Raw genomic sequence first — 23,233 nt, forward strand, 5'->3', positions numbered from 1 at the left:
AAATATTATGTACATTTAGTGTTAAAAGCAAACATTGCATTGTAGTATTGGAGGAGTAAGGTTGTGCAGCAAGTGTAACAATTAATATTAAACATCTATACAAATATTGCTTTAATGTTCAGATGATGATTTAGGTGCTGGAAAAGCTTTTTGAAGTAGCTGTTTGTTTAATGTCTACTTTTCTTGAGGTGTGTTTGAATGAGGGATTGCAATTCTGGTCTTGTAAGAGCTGATGAACAAGTTTGTTTCATATTTTACTGAAAACATTCTTTTTGGTATACTTAGTGATTCGTCACTTTCAGATATAAAAGGTGGGAGGATAATATACACGACTTAAAGGAAAGTTGTCAGTATGTCCGTATAAAGTTAATGCTACCAGTAACATTTAGAGCTACTTTAATACAAATTTAAATAGGGTAGTTTTTACATCTCAGAAGTATGTAAGCTGCAAGGGTGCTAAGTTCTTAAGAGTTAAAATTTGGCTATTGAAATACTCAGAATTACTGCTCTGAAAATAAGGCTGTGCTTGAACATGAGTGTCACAAATACATACTGATCATCAAAAACTGCCTGGATGTTGGTGTATATAGCTGCTATAATCAAAGAAGGCAGTTACTGATTTCATAATATTATGATACCTTCACCTCTGTGTTTCTCATGAAACTTTCTTGCTTGCTTGTCTGAGCTCTCAAAACCTTGAAATATGGGGAATTGACTTGAGTACTGTCCTTGTGCTTGAAGTTTGACTGGTAACTATTTGTTTAGTTTGAAAAGATGATCTTGAAAGGTTCCTTTGAACCTAAAACATACAAATAGCCTTGATTCTCAGAACTGTAGTGCTTTTGCCAAAAAGCTTGAGCTGTTATTGTTCCTCTAAACCATCCTGTATTGCTAGCCAGAAGAAAAGTCATCTCAAAGGTATCTATATGATGCTGCTGAGCTCAGAATGTGATAAAGCTTTCTTACTTAGGTGAATGTTCTGTGTAAAGTCAACTGATAGAGAAGATGGTGCCTCATAGAAATTTGCAACAGTGCAAGAGAAAAGTAATTCTACCACTATCCGTAATAACTCAGAATTAATACAAGTTGGTCTGGGATGTCAGGCTTAATTTTTTTTTCCTTGGTGTGCATCATGTTTTCTACTCAGATAAGAATGAAATATATGTGTTGTTTCTGTCAGTAACATTATCTAATTGTCTTTATTAGTCCTGTTACAACCCAGGGATCACAAACACAGCAACTGCAGAAGCATTATGGCATTACCTCACCTATCAGTTTAGCTGCCCCCAAGGAGTTTGACTGCATGCTTACCCAGAAATTGATTGAAACCCTTAAACCCTACGGTGTTTTTGAAGAGGAAGAAGAACTGCAACGCAGGTGAGTAAACACAGTTGCACTAGTTTTCTCTTATCTCAACATTCACATGGTTTACAACTGAACCCTAAGCATGTTTGCATTCTTTCAAATGCTTTTTTAAAAGCTTCCTGATATACTGAATTTATTTTCTACTCTCAAGAGGAGTGTGTTAGAACTTAGAGATTAAAATAGCTTTTAAATGTAGGAGGCTGGCTTTCATTTTTTCCCATAACTGTTTTCTTCTGATTGCTCTTTTTATTTTTATTACTATTAATTTTTTTTAAAGTGTTTAGAATCCATTTACCTAAGATGTGTGTAGACCTTGCATACTTGTGTTTCTTCAAAACTGAAATTACTGAAATATCTTTAAGGAGAAAAAAGTGGTGTGACTATTTTAAGAGTGACTTTATTTTAGTCTATTTTAGAGATGAGATCTATAATTAGATCTACAACGTTACTCTGCTCGATTCATCATTTAATGTTTATCAAGGTCTTAAAAAAAAAAGTATTACGTTGTTCTTATGCTTGTGGTCTGTGATTCTGCTGTTTTTTTTCAATAGGATTTTAATTTTGGGAAAACTAAATAACCTGGTAAAGGAATGGATACGGGAAATCAGTGAAAGCAAGGTATGGACGTATTTTACTTGAAATAATTCAGCCTAAGACTGCTATAGGAAGATACTTTCAATATGTTACCACTTTAAAAAATGATGCATCATAGGAGTGGAGAACTCGAGATTATTTTTTTTTTAGCTGTTTTTGTTTAGAGAATGTTTAGAATTCTATTCATTCTGTATGCTGCTCTTAGCAAATGGGCATTTAGATAAGTACAAGGTTATTTAAAAGGACGTTATGAAAGAACAAAGCACATTATGTACAAATTGTTCCTTGGAAACAAAATAGAGACTGGATCTTGACTGGTTTTAAGATCTGAAAACTACTTGATGTTCATCCAACATAAATTATAAAATTGTTTTCAATTTCTTCTTGTTTTTGTTGTGTTAATACCAGTGAGTTGTAACATAATGCGTCCTGTTCTGAAATGATAACTGTCTCAGGCCACTGTGAAGCTGTGGCTTCAAAACTTCTTTAAGCATGAAAATCTAGGAACTCGTAATATTTTTATGATAGTAAATATAACTAATTTTATTGCAAAATAAACAATTCTCACAAACACAAACTTACCTTAAAGAATGTAATCTTGATGTCTGTGAATGAAAGTAATTTAATATGCATTGATAGTGTAAATAATATTTTTCTGTTGCTTTAAATTAAAATGTCATGATTTTGAAGTCAGCTTAAAGCGCGTGAACATTAAGAAAGGTGAGTTCAGCATCTGTAATTTTTTAAACCTCTTGAAGTGTACAACTCCTGAGATGATTACCAAGGCTGAAGCAGTAATGTTTAGCATAGTTGCAATGTTACAAATAAGTTTCACAAATGCAAAATGATCTTCTCTTTTGATCAGAAACAACATTAATATAAGGATTGAGCTGCTACTCAAAATAATGTTAACCTGTAATAACATTAATTTTATGTGTATTTTTTCCTTTTATAATACTTGCACCATTATCATTTGCTGGAGTAAAAATAACTAATTTTATTTGCTCTATTTAGAATCTTCCACAGTCTGTAATAGAAAATGTTGGAGGAAAAATTTTTACATTTGGATCCTATAGATTAGGGGTCCATACAAAAGGTAAAATTTGCATTTATTATAAAAACTGTTTTGTGTCTGAGACAGTAACATCTAAATGTCGTGCTTAAGTGTTAGAGTTTTGTCGACCACTTCTAGTCTTCGTTGTAAGTTCAAACATGGATCTATCCATGTCTTGTGGGTTGGAAAAAGTGGGGCGGGAACGTGTTCGAAATTGCTTGAAAAAAGTCAGAAGGTTGCATACTTGGCTTCTCATGTCTTGTTCATTTTGAAAGTTACTGCAAATATGCCAAAATAAAAGGATATATTCATTGTGTGTTTCATGGCGTGAACTCCCAGTCAACTCTGGGAGCAGCTACAGAAAGAAAACCTAAATTTAGTTATTTGAAGACAAATCTGACTGCTGTTGACATTTTGTGTGTGTGAGGTGTGAGTAACCTGCTTGCATCAATGAACCCTTACAGGTGCTGATATTGATGCCCTGTGTGTTGCACCAAGACATGTTGAAAGAAGTGATTTTTTCACATCATTTTATGAAAAACTGAAACAGCAAGAAGAAGTGAAAGATTTGAGGGTATGTGATCTGCTTAATATGGCTGGCTGAAGTGATAATGTTGAAAAGTGCAAGATAGTTCCTTAAATAAGTAATTGGAGATTTTCTTTGCAGGCTTGCAGTGGATTTTTAGTTAAACTGTTGCAAAATGTATCAACATATGTAAAATATTTAGTGATTCTTGCAATTTTTTTGTTTGTTTCATTTACTAGATACAATAATTTCAAAATCTGGATGATGGAACAAACCTCCTGGTCCTGTCTTGTAAAATTCTTGCTTTATTTTCGTGGTGGAAGGCAAATGTAAAAATATTCCATCCTGATCTCCTCCAGGCGAATTTATTTGCTTTTCATAAAAGTTTTAAAAACAGTAGCACAATAATATACTTAATGTCATGCATATGTAAATCATTACAGTGATCGATATATACTAGATATTCTTTCTTTTCCATCAACTGAGCATCTGAAAATTGAGGTTGCATTTTTAGATGCTTGTGCAAGATTGCCATTGTGTAAAGATGAAGATTTCCCTCCTAGGAAAGAAAAAGACAGTAAAAAATAATAATGATTTTATTCTCTATTATATCTGAATGACAAGCCTTCCTAGGTCAGCTACTGGGAGTTTTCATTTTCATAGTGTGAGGTTAGAGTAAAATGTTAAATGTTCTTTGGTTTAGTCCTACTCTATCCCAAAATAAACTTGTCTGTTTCTGCAGTGTTCTCTTGCTCTTTGCAAACATCTGGTGGTAATACTGCATGCACTGAAACTACTGTTCTGAATGCTTTGCTGTCTGAAGTTGTCTTTTTGTCATTTTTCATATAATATTGATTGCAAATACAATAGAAAATAAGGTGCTTGTTAAAATAAAAATCTTTACAGGTTGTCTTAGAATGTTTAGAGGAAAAGGGAGGAGAAAAAGAAGCTTGATTGTGACCTACGTTGTGGGGAGGAGAAAAAGGTTAGACTTAGAGGTAACATTGCCTGAGCTGTCTGGTATGAATTTGGGTTGTAAGTTAAATCAAGGCATCTTTTGGGCATAGTAGATCAGTGTTTAATTCCTAATTGATGAGAAAAGATGGAGCTAGCAAATAAAAGTGGAAGCCAAGGAAAGCATCTGTATACATAGTATTTCATCGTGATCGTTCAGATCTACTGCCCATTGCTTGTTTTTCTCTATAATGAAAATAAAATACAACTCTTTTTTTTTTTCCCCTAGGCTGTTGAAGAAGCTTTTGTCCCAGTTATTAAACTATGTTTTGATGGAATAGAGGTAAAGATTTTACATTTTGTTTTGATAGAACGTGGTTAAAGCAAAGATTTCAGCATTTCCTTAAATAATATTCATGAATATAAATTCTGTTGAAGTGACTATACTAAATTCATATTCAAGTAATTGACAGCAGTCCTTGGTTGTGAAACTTAAGTGCACCTTTAAGACCAGCCTTTCTCAACCTGTTAATTGTGTGTGACAATTTCCCTGTTCTTCTTTTTTTTTTTTTTTTTTTTTTTTTTTTTAGATATATAAATATATTTTTAAACTCTTGCTTACCTGTATTAGTTACTGATCTATAGGGTACCAGTATTAGTATAGTTGAAGAATTAACATTGAATGGAATCTAGCTCATAAATTTCTCCAGTAGGTTTTTTATTATTGGTTATTAGCTGCTCAAACCTCAAACTAAGATTTGCTTTAATACTTTATACTAAAGGAAGGTGTTAAAAATGTGTTGCTGTAGGGAGTTAGTCAGTCCCTTCACCCCATCTCTTCATGCTTTTGTTAAGGTGACCAGAATTACTGCTTCTATCCATTCTGTCTGCAGCCTCATTTTGGAGTGATAAACTTACTTAACCTGATTTTTACTATTTTGGGACATACTGAAGAAAATGTTTTGGTTTTCTTAGTATAAGATACTGTAAATCTTTTCCAGACTGTCTTACAGGCAGCCTGTCACTTTTTCTTCATGACATGACAATAATACATAATAGAAATATGCACATTCATATACGCATTTCCTCAGAGTTTTACCTGAATAAAACTCTTAACTGGTGGGTGTAAGAAGGGTAGTTCACAGAGGGGAAAAAATTCCCATGCTGATTATCTGACATATTACACAGTTTGAAGAGTAACCGTAGTTAGGTGTAGCACTGTGTGCAAGACTCAAGAACTCATTCTCTCCCATAGTCATTTGGATCTCTTCCTGCAATTATAACTGTCCTTAGGGTACTGGCAGTTTCTGAGTCTCTGGAAGATGATGAATCATCTCACAATTCCAGCTTTAGTTTTTTTTTGTATTTTCACTGACATTTATGTAAGTTGACACTTAGCTGGGGTACTTATTCCAAATTAGAGATGCACAGAGGTATGTGATAGTATATGGTAAGCTAGAATATGATTTTTCATTTATTTCAGACAGCTTATTACTGTCTGTACAGTTGGACACTAGGAACATTCTTTTGGATAACATTTAGTTTATTTAGCTCAAATATCCATACTAAATATTGAAACTTGTCATAGGTTTTTTTGGTTATGTGTATTTTTTTCACTCAAGTGTTTTCTCTCTCTCTCTCTTGCTGTAACATTGAAAAGTGAAAACAGGAAGTAAAAGGATTATCTACAATAAGTGTAATAGTATTTAGCTCTGTTCCAGTCATCTGTAAATGATGGGATATGATGGCTTAGATTTATGAATGGAGACTTAACCCTTATTTCTGACAGTGCATCAAATAATTCTCTTGAGCAAGCTCATGATAAGAAGTCTTCTTGTATGCAAGTGTTGTTAGGCTATAGTTTCTGATGGTTTTGTTTGTGGCAAGTAAATTGGTATTGGAAGATTAAATAAGAAAGAATATTCTTGACTTTTGCTTCTTCCTGTAGATAAATGATTTCTTTCTTGATTTGGAATATATTTTTGTTATTTAAGAACTTTTGAGCTGTTAGGCCTTCTAATGGTCATAGTAATTCATTTTGGATTTACTTTCAATGAGAAGCATGATAGATGCTCAGAAATTAGTGCCTTCTATTTTATTATCTTGGCCCATGACATCAGACGCATATGTTGGTCATCTGGCAGTAGAGGTGGAGCTCTCTGGAGAATATTCAGTTACATTCTGTTGCCATGTGACAGATGGCAGTAGAGGAACAGTCTAACAAAATGGCTTCTGATGTGGTAGTGCTGCAGAAGCAAAAGTGTGAGACTGAATCCTTCCATGTGGGGAAAAGTTGATGGGGCCACATTCTGAATGACCATGCAGATTTTTGAGTGTGGCATGTAGGCTCTTATTCATCATTGGTGAAGATGTCTAGTTGTGTAGTGACTGTATTGAAACATGTTTTGTAACTGAGAGTCTTCTCAGTCAAATAACATTATTGTGCTCTTCATATCTGTTGTAGTTTCCGTGGAAATAAATAGGAGGCATTACTTTTGGAGCAGCTGATGCAGTATTTCCAATTCAAACGGAAACTTCTGCTTTTTTTTTTTTTTGCAATTTGGTGACATTGTCAACTATTTCATTCCATTCTGGCTTACCTTTTCATAACTCACAAAATTCTACTGTGCCAGTATTCTGGAACTAGAAGTGGTATTTACCCCTAGAAGTAACATTAGCAATGGGCATAATTTTAATGCGCTGGTCTTAGTATATACTTTACCCTGTTGGAAAAAGGGCTCATAAAATAGATAAAATATCTAATAATGGTTCATTTGATGTTTGTGAGGGGTGTTACTGTGTATTATTTAAATATATCAGTTATACTAGAAAGAGTGCTGTACTTACTGCTAGTCAACTTTATGAAAATGGATTGCAGAAAAGTAAAAGAGCTGTCTAATGTCTTTCTGTTCTGTTTTGTTTGTTTGAAGATTGATATTTTGTTTGCAAGATTAGCGCTGCAAACTATACCTGAGGACTTAGACCTCCGAGATGATAGCCTACTTAAAAATTTAGACATTAGATGCATACGAAGTCTTAATGGTATGTATATGCAATTTTTATACAGACTTTGTCAAATCTTTTTATACGTTTCCTAGATTGTTGTATTAGATGAGTTACAGACTTAGCTAAAAATGCAGGAACTCCATCTCAGTTGTTTTTTGTTGACCAGATTTTTATGAAGCTTTTCCTTTCAGTTGAATAAATGGTGTCCTGTAGAAACTGATAAGACTGCAAGACTTCAGTGTGTAGTGCTACCTATTTTATGTCTGCATGCTTTTAAAATTCTGTATATTTTAATATGCATAGACCTATATGGAATTACTTCATGGCTAACAGTTGGGGATTTCAAAATACTACCAGCTTGAGTTGGGAGTCATTAACCAGTTGAATAGTTAACCAGCTTGAGTAACTCTTAAATTTCTGTAACACTACAGCTTAAAAAATACCTATTTATGGAGGGGAGGATTGAGACTCTGACCAGTATGTAACTTGGCACATGAGGGAGAGGAGCACATGTATCGCTGGTTTCTGTACAGTCTCCAAGTTTGATAATGATATCAAGTGAAAACTGTTCATTTTTGGCAGTGGGGTGCTAGGATGATCACAATTCCCTTTGTTTTGTGAAATTCATCCTTGTGTGGTTTCTACAGTTCTTGTTTGTCTTTTCATGTTTTCCTCCTATTCCTTAGGAGATTAGATAAAACTTCAGGCTTCCAGGTTTTCTGTGCTGCTGTAAAAACACGATGAAAATTACCAAGTGGCAAAATAATGTTTTCAGATTCAGAACAACAGTTTCAAAGCATCTAAAGCTTGACAAATTTTATGGTGTGAGAGAAGGAGAGGAAAAAGACTTTTTTTTTCTTTTTTTTTTTACAGCAAATGTAATAGACTTTTTCTGTTGGCAGGTTGCCGGGTAACCGATGAAATTCTGCATCTAGTACCAAACATTGACAACTTCAGGTTAACACTGAGAGCTATCAAACTGTGGGCAAAACGTAAGCAGTTTTATTCCAAAACTTGTGAAGTCTTCATTAACTCTTAAGGTTGCTGTTAACTCTCTTTTTTGTCTCTTTCCTTCTCAATTTACAGGCCACAACATCTATTCCAATATACTAGGTTTCCTTGGCGGTGTGTCCTGGGCTATGCTAGTAGCAAGAACTTGCCAGCTTTATCCAAATGCAATAGCATCAACTCTTGTACATAAATTTTTCTTGGTGTTTTCTAAATGGTATGTTTTTTTTTTAAATTTAGTTTACACTAAAATAAAATTGCTTTGTAGACACTAAATTTTAGTCCTGTTTTTATGGTATCTTTTTCAGCTGCTACCAGATTAAGTTAATAGTGATAAGCATTGTTCTTGCTGCCAGAAAGTAGTTAGCTTGGGTTTTTCAGTACAAGTCATTCAACAAGTCTTGTTCTTAAAGTAACTGAAACAAAAATACTTAGTTTTTTATTAATTTTCTTATGTATTTGTTATAAATCAACATTAGACTTCATCCATATATAGGGCTAAATAAGAACAGGCACCAGAAATCTGAAGTCTTTTGACATTCAGATACTGAGATGATGGTGAAGGAAGGTGTACCAGTAACTGGTCTAGGCATGTAACTTAAATACAGTTTGAGAGAACCAATGGCAAGGGGTTTTTTTATTAATTTTTTATTATTTTTTATGATTATTTTAAATTTTTTTAATTTTTTGAATGTGGAGATGTAGGTGTTTGCTTTTGTATTACTGAGATAGTTGCCTTAGAAAGTTGGTTTGTATAACTTAGGGGAATGATGGGAAAGTTCCACGTAGATTTAAAGTGAACTGGATAGAAGTGTACTTCGCAGGTTATGAACACTGCTTCTCCTGGGAGAACATCTCTGGAGACTGTATTCTTCATGAGACATGGACATGTATTTAGAATCACTGTACCAAAATGTACCTTTATTTCAAACATAGCAGCTTTTCCTTAGTTCTGTAGTTTTACTATTCTGAGTTAATAGGTTTCATAGCCTCTGAGGTTACAGCATATTAAGTCGTATACAGAAAAAATGGTTCCAGGCTCCATTTGTTTCTTATACTGCTGTACATCCTACCATGTGCATTCTATAGAAGCATTAATTTCTAAATACCAATTACCTGATCTCTGCTCTTTATAAGGAAGATCAGCTGTGTTTGTGATGGTAGAGACATCTAGAGCATAAGTGATAATTTTGTGTTCTAGTGTTTCTTTCAGTATGGTTTCTTTTTGCAATTTGGATTGGAAAAATCTTTCCTATTTAATTATGTATTCCTTTTAATGATGCTACAGAGCAATTGTCGTGCTGCCTGCTGTTGTATTTTGTCTACAGCAGGGCTAGCATGAAGATGGATTCGGTATCAGTTTTCATTGAGGAGAATTTGTAGTTGTTTGCTTCGGTTACCTAAACTACTTGTCTAAAAGTTCCAAAACAATAGAAATTAATTGTTCTTGTGTTCTGGAGAAGCGAATTAAAGCTATGATGTAGTTCAACACTAGAAGTTATATGAAGAGCTACATTTAGTCCAGCTTTGTCTTGAGAAAATGGTGCTTGAGAAGAGAGTTAAGAAGAGTCACATTCAGAAGTATTGTTTGTTGAACATACGTGGTTGTATCCAATAGTCTTATTCAGTGCTACAATCTTTTTGAACAGGGAATGGCCAAATCCAGTGCTATTGAAACAGCCAGAAGAATGCAATCTTAATTTGCCTGTATGGGACCCAAGGGTTAGTGTATTATTTTTTCCCCTATAAGTCACACTGTACAATAAATTCAGTTGCTTGAAGAATAGTAGGTGAACTTCATTTTAGATTTAATAAATGGTTATGTCTTAGTAACCTCTGATTCTCCTGAATATGCAACAAAGCTTAATTTTGTAAACTTACCACTTGAATGACACTTGCTGAACAATGTATGTTTCTTAAGCATCCAGTATAACTAGATATGCCTTGCAGGAGTGCGTTTTTGAAAAATTACTTATCTTAAAACCATTTTCTGTCAGACTTAAGGTCTGTTAATTTTTGTAATTATAGTGAATTCACTTCAACACAACAATCACAGTTGGGTGGGTTCAGTTATATGTAAGAGTATATCTAAACTTCTCTTCATCTTGAACCAAAGAACATCATACCTTGATATCATATCATCATAACTTTATGTCTTAAGTTTTTGGTTATAATATTTATAATCTTTGTAGCACCCATATTAAGGGCTTTGGACATTATATCCTTCAGATGATCAAAGAAACAGCTTGCCACAGACACATAGTAATACTCAAAGATTTCAATATGGGATAGTGTGGATGTATTTAGTGTTGTTTTACCAGTTTTAAATTACTTTCAACTCATCATTTTGGGGGAATAGTGTAAGCACCAGAGGTTGAGTTATTAGACCATTAGTTTTCTAAATCTTTTGTTCTGACAGACAGATGTCCACATTTAAGCAATGTGAGACAAAGAATATTTACTGTTATCAACTGTTACTACTGGGACAGTGAGTTTGAGATCAGTATGTGATACTACTGTATTGTCTGTGTAGCTAGACATAGTGGGATAAGGTTTGAAAGGGCTCTATCTTTACTACCTACAAGACTGCTACCCTAATGCCATTTTAAATGTATTGTGTGTGTGTGCGTGCGTGTGTGTTTTCCCTCCTTTTTTGTTTCCCCATGTACTGTTCAATAAAAGATATATTAATGCAACTGTTGCTTCTCTCAGGATACCTAGAGCCGCAATTTTTAAGCTGGCTCTTTATTTTCCGTAATTCAACAAATAAAGTATAAATATTTTTCACAATGTCTGAAAACAGTCATTCCTATGAAGATGCTCATGTGGTGATGAAGTATCCTTGTTTTGATATAATAACAAGTTAGTTTCTATTAAAGGGAGTGAAATGGTTCTGTTCAGTTGGTATTTCTGGATTTCTGCATCTTATGTGCTGACAGGTTATGGTCCTCCCACGTCACTGGTTCAGAGTAGTGTCCTTTGTCAAACTACTATCCTTGTATTCTAAACTTTTTGTGAACTATTTGTAAATTTACGTGGTCGACAGACTAAGGTCTCTTAGAACTTGACTCAATTTTAGCAAAGGGAGAAATCCAAATTTGTTAACTCATCTGTATGCTTGAAGATAAACTGATTGGCTGTTGTTATATATAGGTAAACCCCAGTGATAGGTACCATCTTATGCCTATAATTACACCAGCATACCCACAGCAGAACTCTACCTACAATGTGTCCGTTTCCACACGGATGGTCATGGTTGAGGAATTTAAACAAGGTAAGTATTTATTTTATGCTCTCTATATAAATGCATTCAAAAAGATTTAAAATAGTTCAGTTTTGGGTATACATTGGGTGGGGGGGATATTAAGTAACTTTGTAATGTGAGAATCTATTTTGAGAGAGGTGAAGCTAGTTTGTTACACCTGGGTGGCTTGAAGTTTTAAATTCAGCAGAGAATTTTGTGGTTCAGTCAAGAATTCTTCTTAACATTTAGAAACTGAGTGTGATTAATTAGTGCTTTGTGCTCTGAAAAGTTTTTTACGTTTATGTTTATGGCTTTGTGTTCTCCCACATAGATTAGTAACTGGCATCAAGTGGGATTGCTGGCCTTAATATAAGGCAACATATATAAGGCTTTCTCAGAATTCACTATTTTATCCTAGTAATCTACTTCAATATTCACAGTAGCTAAAACACAGTGTAATGAAAGCAAGAAGTAGCTTGGTACAGCGGGCAACCACTGGTAGTTCTCATTGAGCAGTAGCTCATTTTCTTATTGTTTCTTTGCCCATGCTATCATAAAAAAACAACAACAAAAAAAAAACAGATGATTGAAAAAAAAAAATAGCTTGTATAGATGATCGAAGCAGTGAAAGACATCTCTCTGTGGAGTGAACATGGAGTAAACTCTGGTGACTGTGAAAGATGCAATTGAGCTGTGTGCACTACAAAGAAAAATAAATGTGTAATCCTCAATCACAGTTAATTTAAATTCCAGTGTATTTTTTTGAAAAATGATCTGTGTAAATAATTACTTAAGATCTGAATAGAATATGAAGCTCATTGGTAGATTCGTTTTGAATTTGAAGGGGGAAAATTACCTACAGTAACATCTGCTTAGTTAATACGCTGTTTTTCTGTGGATATAAGTCTGTATTTAAAAAAAAAAAAAAAAAAAAAAAAAAAGCTTAAATGTTTTTCTGTAATTTAGGTCTTGCTATCACAGATGAAATTTTGCTGAGTAAGGCAGAGTGGTCCAAACTTTTTGAAGCTCCAAACTTCTTTCAAAAGTACAAGTATGTATTTTATGGCATGGCAGAATATTTAAGTTTTATCAGTTAAAATACTTAATGATGCTCTGAAGTGCAGGATCTTAAGTATATTTGACATCCACTATGTTTCGTTAGGATATTTCTATATGCACTAGAAAATGCACTATTACCTTTTCTCTTAGAAAAAGAGCCATTTAATCCATTAAACCCTTTGTGTCTTTAGTGTGTTAATTCAGAAGCCTGTTAGTTTGTGATCCAGTGTTTAGAATTTCACTATTTAACTACAGAATTGGTATGTTGCCAATAAAATCAGCTGGTCTGACCGGTGTAGAAGTTATCTAATGGTTTTAGTAAGCTTTCTGAAAATTGGTCTTACCTCTAAGGAGAATCAAGATGTTAAAATAACTAATTACGGAGGTCAATGTTCAAGATGAATACATACTCGATACTGTGTGTTTTCTTTTGTCATTGCAGACAACAGTTCACTCTGATAATAAAGCATTTTTGCATTTGTGTTGACTAACTACCAGATGTACTAGTTACTATTGGACTTTTTTCATTAAAGCCTAAGGCTTTTGGCTCTTTATGAATACACTTTCACATCTAGCTTTGCTAATTTTGTGGTGTTTCTACAATAGGAGGGAAATTGAAGTTCACACATTGTTTTTAGGGTTTCTAGTAATATACTTGTGGGGCAGAAGCTTGTTAAATGTATATTGACTTGATGAAAGTTGTATTTTTATAATAAATATGAATTATTAAATATGGACTACATCTTCTTTGCCCTCAGTTGAAATTGGAGACCCTTTTTCTTGAATCAAAATCAAATATATTTTACAGCTGTTTCTGTGCTGGGTGGTTGGTTGGTTATGTACTAATCCAAACAAGATTGAAATATACAGTTCCCCCATTAAAAGAGACTGATGACCTTCATAATGTGTCTGTGTTTTGTTTCTATACCTTTTGCATGATAAGAGCTTTAAAACAGTGGATGGCTTTTATGTTGTAGCTTAGGGGTAAAATTTGAGAATGCTCAAAGGGGCCCTGCAAAGTTATTCTTTGAAGTTAAAAATGGGCTGCAGATAAGTTAGTTTGTGCTCCTTCTGATATTTTTTCTTGTAATATTCTTCCTATTTTTGAAAGAAACATTAGATGTTACTTGAAATAATCCTTATTTCATCATTTTTTTTTTTCTTCTTGTGTGTATCAACTGTAGCAATTTTATCAGTGCCACAATAGTTGATTTTGCCAGCATTGAATATCCAGATTTTGTATGTTTTGTATAAAATCTTTGGGTTTTTTTCCTCTTTTAAACCACGGATGGTATTATGGAGCATGTTTTAATTTAAATTACCCAAGATTCCCTCTGCTACGTGGGAGTTGTATCGTGCTTTCTCCACTTTGTGTGGTTTAAATTCTGAGATGGTGGGAGAACTAACAGATTATACTCGCTGGCTGTAATAATTTGTAGGGAAATGACAGGGATGAGAGTTCAGGTGGATATAACATCACTATGAGAGTTTCACGTGAATGAAATAATTAGAACTTAAAACCAAGAGGGCAGTGTGGTGATGAGAGAAATTCATTGAAGCTCTATGTTTTTCCTTTATTACCAAGTTATATTCTGCTAAACAGATAACCATAAGCCTAGTTTTAAAAAGCTTTTTAGCCTTGATAGGACTTTAAAGCAGGGGGTAAATTGTAAGTGTAAATCCTGGAAAGCTTAGGACAGATGAATTGGACAAGTTCACATGCTCTTGAGTTTTTCAGGAAGCCTTTTGTCTCTTAAAAGTACTTCACTTTTCTGTGTGTGAACAAGTCAGTTCCGTAATGTCTGCATTCAGTTGCTCTTATGAAAACTTGATGCTGACAGGGAGGCAGTGGGAAAGAATAAGCACAAATTTCTTTTTAGAAGTACTACTTCCGACTAATATTGTGTGCATCTTAGGTGAACACTGTCAGGAAGTAGTAACTTCATATTGTCTCTTATGAAGTAATGGGATCTCCTGAGTTTCGCATTCTTTTTGTTATGAAATGAAGAGCCAATAACTATTATTGACATTCTAAAATAGAGCAGTGAGAACTTGAACCTTAAAATATTTTTTCAGTAGTACCAGCTTTTTTAAAACTAAGTCTTAGTGAAAATGGCTGTAGAGGTCTCAGCGCAAATAACGTGTATTTTCTGGAGCAGAGGGAGGAGTTTTCATGTTTTCTGATTTTTCAGTTACGTGTTATATCTAACACTACCCTGCCCAAAGTATCTAATCATCAGTCTCATAAAGAAAGCTTTTTTTTTCTCTTTTTTTTCCTAAAGTGTTTATCAGCTCAGTTGAGGCTCACAAGTGTGAAATCCTTGTTTTTTGGTTTTTTTTTTCCTGAAGTTTTTTAGTAAGTCTGTTTTTTGTAGTCATTACCTGGAATAATGAGTTTCTTCAAATACCTGCAGCTCTGTCTCTGATTCAGTTCATATTTGATTGAAAACATCCAAAAGATTAAGTTGCCTTTTCCATCTAATGAAGTCCAGTAGTGTATACATGTATGTGATAGGTAATGATGTAGGGATGCATGATAGCAGTACGTCTAGTTCTCCTTAGAAGAAATCTGCATTAGAAATGAATGACTTAGATAGAATTTGAGGAATGGACCCTTATTTTCTTCTGTGGTGTTTGAATTTTACTTTTAATGCTTTTTTCTTTTTTTTTTTTTTTTAATGCTGTGTTTTTTGAGGGTTCCTTCATCATGACTAAATTGCAGCTGAGATGCTCTGAGCATTCTGAGATTAAATTCTGAGATTTTAGGAATTAAAGTGATAAGAGTCATGATGTTCTAAGAAGGAAATGAAAGGAGGATGTCTTCAGTAAAACAGTATGCAAAACTCCTGAACGCTTTCTGTATGAGGAGGTTAATAACAATGAAATGTAAAAATAAGTAGATAAAACATGCTAATTAAAGGGGGAAGCAGATTTTTTGAGTCTCATTTTGAATCCATGTAGTTCGGTGACATTTGCTGACTGAATTTAAAAGGAGTAAAGCATTCACCAGGGACTGTTTTTTTTTCCTCTCTCTGTTGTGTACCAGCTATATGGATAAATACAAAAATGCATTGTTACCAGTTTTGGTCTGTTGATTTTGGTCTACTGTTACAGTTTGAAGATCTGTACCATATCTGACCGTAGTTTTTCTAGTAGCATTGACTTCACTTTTCTTTCTGTGATGTAAAAGTACAAGTGTATAAACCCTAATGTTAATAGTATACTTTAAATTCTGCCTGGAGAATATCTTAGTAGACCATATCAGTTTAGTGAGTAAAGGCCGTTTAATTTATCTGGGGAAGACTACTTCAACATCGTAAGCTTTAGAAAAGCCTGACTATAGACAGGCTTATTTCCCCCCCCGCCCCCCCCCCCCCCCCCCTAATTATAAATTCAGATTAAAAGGGTTTTTTGTGTGTTGTTACTATTGAAGTTCATGATAATCATCTTCCTTCTTACCATTCTAGGTTGCTTTGGTCAAAATACCATTTTTATTTTGTATTTTGTTTCTTTGAAACTTGCTTACAGTGGGCAAATACTGGCAGTCTGAGAATAAAGTTAAAGCTTTAACTTTACTTAAAGTATTTGTCACCAGAGGAAATGGTTTTTTGCTTGTAAAATTCCAGATAAGCATCTGTAGGCAGTTCTAAAATGCAGATTTTAAACTTTTATAAACCGTAATTCAGTGTTTCTTCTGACTTAAAATAAATATATGGTCACCTTTCATCTAAGTACTCAGATTTAATGTTATAGGGGCAACTAGTGTATGTAGAGATAGTTGAACAGTTGATTTACTTGCAAGGACTTGCTAGTAGCTGAATCACCACTCATTATGTTTTGAAGCTTCTGTGTTGTTTTTCAGTTGGTGCAATGTTCCTAGACTTTTATTAAGGTTATTGCCAGTATTCCTAAAACTTGAAATGCTTTGAGAAATCTCTTAGTCATGTGCTTGGGGAACATAGCCTCTCTGTCCGTTTAAAATACTCTGTAATAAAATCAAGTTAATCTGTAGTTTGCAATGTAGACCTTACTTATGTTAATATTAAACTTTGAATGTCTAGTTTTAGAAGCATAAATAGAATAGCATATTGTCTTTATCTCCAAAGGCATTATATTGTGCTTCTAGCAAGTGCACCGACAGAAAAACAACGACTAGAATGGTGAGTACAATGCTTACTATTATTGCAAAAAAAATAATGAATTTAAACCTGTCAACCTTGAATTCAAGGAGCTACACAGTGTATTTTTAATGAAACAACATGAAACTTTCAGGGTGTAACTTTTTTGTTTCAAAATTTAACAACTGTGATGGTATGTTTCTGGAAAACAATAAAAATGAATAATTAGGGCATGATGACTATCGGCTTAATTATGCTTCTGTTCAACACAAACGGGTCACTTCACAAATCTTATGTTCTTAAGCTTTCCGCGCTTTAAGAAGCAGTTGTTCCTAGGTCTGTGTTTGATCTCTAGAAATATTGTTTATCAAACTTAAAATGCCACTCCCCCATTTCTACATTCTTTTTTTATTAAACAACTTCTAAGATTGTCAAGTTTTGGAAATCTTTTAAAATTCTACATTAGAAATGAAAAGAAAAACCTGGGAGTTCTGTTATGCTTGCTTATTACTTATGTTTACTTGTTTGCTATTTAAATCTACTTGTAAAAGTAGATCATAAAGCTTCAGGGTATTCTTCATTTCAGAGCTTGCTTTGTGGAAGTTTTTGTGACAAGCTTACTTTGCTTATTGATTTGAATTTTTCATGTGTAGTGCATTAGTTCATTTGTAGTCTCAAATACTTGTGTAAGCAAAATGCGAAAGGCTTCTGCCTGATATGTAGTGTTTGATATTTCTGTTTCATATTAATAAGAACTTACTAATGAATGACATTTATGCAGGGTGGGTTTGGTGGAATCAAAAATCCGTATTCTAGTTGGAAACCTGGAGAAAAACGAGTTCATTACACTGGCTCATGTGAATCCACAGTCATTCCCAGCACCCAAGGAGAATCCTGACAAGTAAGCAAAAATATGTTAATCAATAAACTAAGATTTTTTTAGAGTCTTAAGTTATTTATTCATGATGGAGCCTAAAGGCATACAGTTTTAAGTTGTTTAAGATTTTTAAAATCAGATGCTCTTTGTTCTGTGTAGTAATGTCTCTAAGCTAGAAAACAATCTTAAAGAAGGAATATGTCTTTTGCTAATAATTGTAGTAATTGCATAATTGCAAATAACAGTAGATAACAAGGAGTTACTATTATTTAGCTGCTGTTGATGGACTGTCCTGATGTTAGTTGGCATGACAGTTTTACTTACAAGGGAGCACTGACAGTTGAGTAGAAAATCAGACATGGTAGAAGTGAATTTTGAATAACTTAAGTAGATGGGATGTTATAACATTTAGCAGTTGAGATGCAAATTATTTAAACTTGATAAAAGCTAATGCTAGAATTCTGACGATTTTGAAAACAGTGAAGGAATACCAAGCACTTAATACTGTCTAGTACTGTGTGGGTTGTTTTTTTTTAACTTTCACCCTGTGCCAGTCCCATCTTCTCAAAGCAATGACTGGAACTATGAGGGCTAAAAATTCTCTTTCTAAGATTTCAGCTTCTGTCTAGATAGTGTTGTAATTACCTTTATAAGGAACTGCAAATTTCTGTGAACTATGAGAATGGAGAGGTAGGGAATATGTGAAAAACCTTGTTTACTTTTCACTCAGTTTTTTCCCAGACATCAGCTGCTTGAAATGACAGTATGCTGTTACCTTAAAAAGTTAAACACTGTAATTGTATTTGTTCCAAGTGAAAAATGAATAAAAGAAGGTTTTAGTAGGTAAATACAGATAGAACTGCATAGATAATCATCCGCTGATTAGCTCTTATTTCAGAAGACTTAATGTGGCTAGACTATTAGGAAAGGCTGTTCTTTCTAATGTCAATGAAGTGTGGTTCTTCACCTGCCTTTCTAAATTTATTTAGTAATTGATTGGAAAGTGGAATTGTTCTGAAATAGTTTCACACAGAAAATGTGTGGAATTAAAACATTGAGTGCCTTGACGTGTTCTGATATATTCTATAATAGGATGTGATAGTTCATTTTTGGTGCACAATAATTGAAAGCAAACTGTCAAAGTGAAGAGTTTCTTACCTGAAACCTGCGCTTTGCTGTCAGTTAGAGCTAAGAAATTTGAGACTTTAAAACAAATGTAGATGGCAAAATTGAAATCATTTAGTTGGGGGATATATTAATATTTTGACTTCAAGGTCAGATGCTGAAAAGTTGCTGTCTCCTGTTTCTTGTATGGTTGTAATGGCTAGTCATAACTATTACATAAATTAGAGTATCTTTGCAGAAGATCAGCTAGTTAAATGATGTTGCTTACCAATGATCTTAGTTTAAGTTTGCTGGAGATGGTCTGTTTCGTGACATCTTTGTATTGGAAAAGAAACAGCAATGTCATCAAGCCATATTTTGGATTTTGCTTTTCTACATATGCATAGCTCCCCATTGCTAATGGAACTGAACTAGAATACTAGCTATTGCAGCAAGTAACTTGTTGTCCCTGTTGGTGGCTATTGTCAAAAGCGACTTCATATAAAATTTTGCAGGGAAGAATACCGTACAATGTGGGTGATTGGGTTGGTGTTCAAGAAAACTGAAAATTCTGAAAATTTAAGTGTTGATCTTACTTACGACATCCAGTCTTTTACAGATACAGGTGAGTTTTGTATTATAGATGTTCAGATATGAAACTTGTTGCATTATACTACTTGTCTATTTTTTTTCCTGATCTATTCTTTAAGTAGTAGAACTGTACCTAGAAATAGAAGCATTCAGGTAAGGAGTTAGTGTTATTTAGTGAAAAACAGTTATAGTGATTTCTAATGCTTCTAGAAGCTCCTGATTAATAAATAAATTGATTATTATTGATTAAAGTGATGAACACAGATCTTTCGGATCTCATTAAAATGCTAAATTATGTTTGGATCTTTGTTAGGCATTCATGGTTATGATCTGTAATCAGCCTCACCTAACTTCATTTTTACAATGTGTATAGCTTGTTTTCTTTGTATGAGTGTAAATGCAAAAAACTTTTTTCTTAATGCTTATTCTTTGACTCTTGAAAAACTTCTAAAATGTAAGAAATGAATAAGGAGTGATTGGATAACATGGGAGCAGTGTGATTATGCTTACGTTTGAAAGTTCTGTATTACGTATATCTGCTGTTGTCTGTGTGAATGTATTTGTGATTGTATTTAGATGAGCAGTTTTTCAGTCAAGGGGGTTATTATTTTCTTAAAACAGTTGGAATAACTCTTCTGATTGTAAGTGGGTAAAGGTGAAACTACAGACATCATCCTACTTTCTGAGATTTCAGGAATGGTGTAATAGCTAGTCTGTTTCTTATAGCAGCATCCAAAAGCCATGGGCATTTAGTGGGCAGTACTCACTGTTAAAATCCTTACATCTCTAGGCTTCAACAAAATATGAATGCATCTCAAATTTAAATGCTACTTATGAACATGAGAAAACTGATGTTTTCCAGCATGCCATGGAACACAGAAACATGCTTTTGTGATCTTTTACTTCTGTGTGCCCTAGCTGGCTAGTTTTCATCTAGGTTATACTTCAGAGGTTCAGTTTTCAAGTCAAAAGTTAACTTTATAAGTGTCTAAGATTTGTCACAGATACTTTGTTCCTTTTTGTTTGTCTTCTGTTGAACTAAAGGAAAACTTTCTTTTCAGTACCTTACAAATACTTGAATCAGCTTCTTGTTATTTCTGTTCACGCTTAATTGTTGATACGTGCATCCAGCTCTTCCGAAAAGAGGAAGCTGGTAGTTGAACATTTGCTTTATTTGTGACCTATGTTATCTGGACATTGAAAGGTGCATACAGTGTAGAATGCACTTTTCAAGGCAATTTCTTAAAGTAAACCCAGATACTTCCTGGTGCTTTCTTACGATTGATGGAAATAGCCAGCTAAGACTTAATGCAGTCCTCTTTATAAGTTTCTTAGTGTGACAACAATAAAATTAGCAAATCGTGTGATGTTTATGCTGTTAGTGTCGGCATAGTAGGCAGTCCACTTTTTTCTCCAGAGGGCATTCTTGAGAGTAACAGATATTCTGTAATACAAAACATTTCTTCCTGGGCAAATAAGTGGACTTTGCAATATACTTTGATACATATTTATGTTATGCTAATTGTATAGTTTATAGGCAAGCAATAAACAGCAAGATGTTTGAGATGGATATGAAGATTGCTGCAAGGCATGTGAAGCGTAAGCAACTTCACCAACTGCTACCTAATCATGTGCTTCAGAAAAAGAAAAAGGTAAACTGTTTTTACTTTATATTTTGCTTTATATAAAGCACTTTTTAAAACTATAGAACATTTTTTATTACAGACAGACTTATGCTTGATTTCAGTACATTTCAGGGAACAAATATTAAGTAATGCATCTTTTTAAGTAGTAGTATGTTGTAGTAGGGTTTTTGTCCTCCACTGATGTTCATCAGTGGTCTTTATGCTGTTTAAGTTGCAGTTTGTCTCTTAAGTTTTTGTATTCCTTTTCATCTCTCCAAAATGTAAATTTTGGTGTATGTCACTATTAATTTTGAAGTTAATGTAAAAGCAGTATCTATAAACTGTGAAGAACAGAGAAACCTAAAATAAAAACCAAAATGACAGTCACTAAATACAGTAACAGTTCATCTTCTGTTTTTAAACATCATCGAATCTTTACTTGATTTTTGAGTATGGGAAACATACATGCTTATAGTGATACGATAGTAGTTTATTTACATATAAAAAGATTGGAAAATTATCCATTCGTGTTTTGTATTTTACATTGATCCTTTCTTCAGATGCTTCCTTAAAGTAACTATGTTTAAGGCACATGTATGTGCTTAGCTCAGTGGAAGCTTATAACTATTAGATCACCCCTCATTTCTTCTTTCTTCACAGATGTAATGGTGGATAGTTTGCATGACTAAAATTCCATGTCTTTTGAATCTCGCTTTTTGTTGTTGTTGTTTGCTTGTTTGTTTTAAGCCCTTTACTAAGACTAATAACTTTCTTTTGTTTTATGGATGGTAGCATTCAACAGAAGGAGTCAGACTGACAGCTCTGAATGACAGCAGCCTAGACTTGTCTATGGACAGTGATAACAGCACGTCTGTGCCTTCGCCTACTAGTGCTATGAAGACGAGTCCATTGAACAGTTCTGGAAGTTCTCAGGGGTAATGAAGACTTTCAGTCTTGAGGCTACTTTCTGTTCTTGAATTGTTTTTAAGTATGGCAAGTACTGCATTCACAAGGTAGTATGTCAGTTATGTTAGGGTGTAAATATTTCAGACTGGAACTTGAAGAGTTCTGTAGCTCCAGTTTGAACACTAGAGTGGAGCTATGCTTGTGGGATGGGGATTAGACTTACCTGAATTTTTGCCTTTTTTTTTTTTTTTTTAAATGCAACTTCTTATCAATCTAAAAAACTGTCTTAGCTTGAATTTCATAGATGGCTAATACTAAATTCTGTCTTTGCACTACGGCATAAACTTACATGTTGTGCTCTGTAATGTAGGTTGTTACAGTTGTAATGGCCACACATACAATGTAATGAAAAGTGGATAAACCCGTAGGCATGCTTTACTCGTATTAAGCATTTTTTCATTTTTTTCTTATAGCAGAAGCAGTCCTGCGCCAGCTGTAACAGCAGCATCTGTGACCAACATACAGGCTTCTGAAGTCACTGTGCCACAAACAAATTCCAGTGAAAGCTCAGGGGGTAAGGAAAAATGACGTAGTACATTGCTTCTATTGATTTTTGTAAAGCATTATTTCTTCTGTTGAGGTCTTTATTAAACTGTGTGCTGTAACATATTCTGCTTGTTATATAGATAAACTGATATTTTTAGAGTTGGGAAATCACAGCAGAGTATTTTGTGCAGCAATGTTTGTTTATTCTTTTGTTTCCCTCTCACAATAGCAATAAAGTTTTCCAATGCAGATTATATTTGCAGGTTGACTGGTTTAATGAGGAAAAAATGTCCAAATCTGGAAGAGAGCTTTTTTTTTTTATTTATTTATTTTAAATCCCATTTCATAGTTAAACCCAAGGGGTGGTTCTTTACTGCCTGTAAACTGTTTCCATGATCCTCTTCCTGCTTCATGAAATGGATTCTAACCCATTAAAAAGCCTCAGCACAATGTATGCTTCTTAGTGATGCCTTTTTAAGCATATCCAACTGTGTGTGCTGCTTTATCTTCTTTATTTTCTACAAGAAAATGTAAGCATACTTCTGAAAAGAATTGATGTTTTTGTGAAGTAACAAAGGCATCTGGTGAAAATGTTCGCTTAACAAGAAAGGAATGGCTGACGTGCTGGTACTTTCACTGCATACATGAAGTAAGGC

At 33.9% G+C, this 23,233-nt stretch overlaps 1 protein-coding gene across 5 annotated transcripts in view; it reads left to right on the forward strand.

The window, feature by feature from the left end:
* PAPOLA (poly(A) polymerase alpha) overlaps positions 1-23,233 on the forward strand; it is a 38,204-nt gene that overhangs the window by 7,947 nt on the left and 7,024 nt on the right. For 4 of the 5 annotated variants that reach the window (XM_085549430.1, XM_015865254.3, XM_085549431.1 and 1 more), the window contains exons 2-18: positions 1,207-1,377; positions 1,917-1,983; positions 2,974-3,055; positions 3,478-3,587; positions 4,783-4,836; positions 7,424-7,535; positions 8,402-8,491; positions 8,586-8,724; positions 10,157-10,229; positions 11,661-11,781; positions 12,718-12,802; positions 16,917-16,970; positions 17,710-17,829; positions 19,425-19,534; positions 21,031-21,152; positions 21,918-22,060; positions 22,505-22,605. In XM_085549430.1, coding sequence (XP_085405556.1) covers positions 1,207-1,377; positions 1,917-1,983; positions 2,974-3,055; positions 3,478-3,587; positions 4,783-4,836; positions 7,424-7,535; positions 8,402-8,491; positions 8,586-8,724; positions 10,157-10,229; positions 11,661-11,781; positions 12,718-12,802; positions 16,917-16,970; positions 17,710-17,829; positions 19,425-19,534; positions 21,031-21,152; positions 21,918-22,060; positions 22,505-22,605 — 1,754 coding nt within the window. The remainder of the gene's footprint in view (positions 1-1,206; positions 1,378-1,916; positions 1,984-2,973; positions 3,056-3,477; positions 3,588-4,782; positions 4,837-7,423; positions 7,536-8,401; positions 8,492-8,585; positions 8,725-10,156; positions 10,230-11,660; positions 11,782-12,717; positions 12,803-16,916; positions 16,971-17,709; positions 17,830-19,424; positions 19,535-21,030; positions 21,153-21,917; positions 22,061-22,504; positions 22,606-23,233) is intronic. The other variant, XM_085549433.1, reaches the window with a different exon arrangement.

The sequence above is a fragment of the Coturnix japonica genome, chromosome 5, assembly GCF_054131305.1.
Source record: "Coturnix japonica strain WE chromosome 5, WE-NBRP24, whole genome shotgun sequence".
Classification (NCBI taxonomy): domain Eukaryota; kingdom Metazoa; phylum Chordata; class Aves; order Galliformes; family Phasianidae; genus Coturnix; species Coturnix japonica.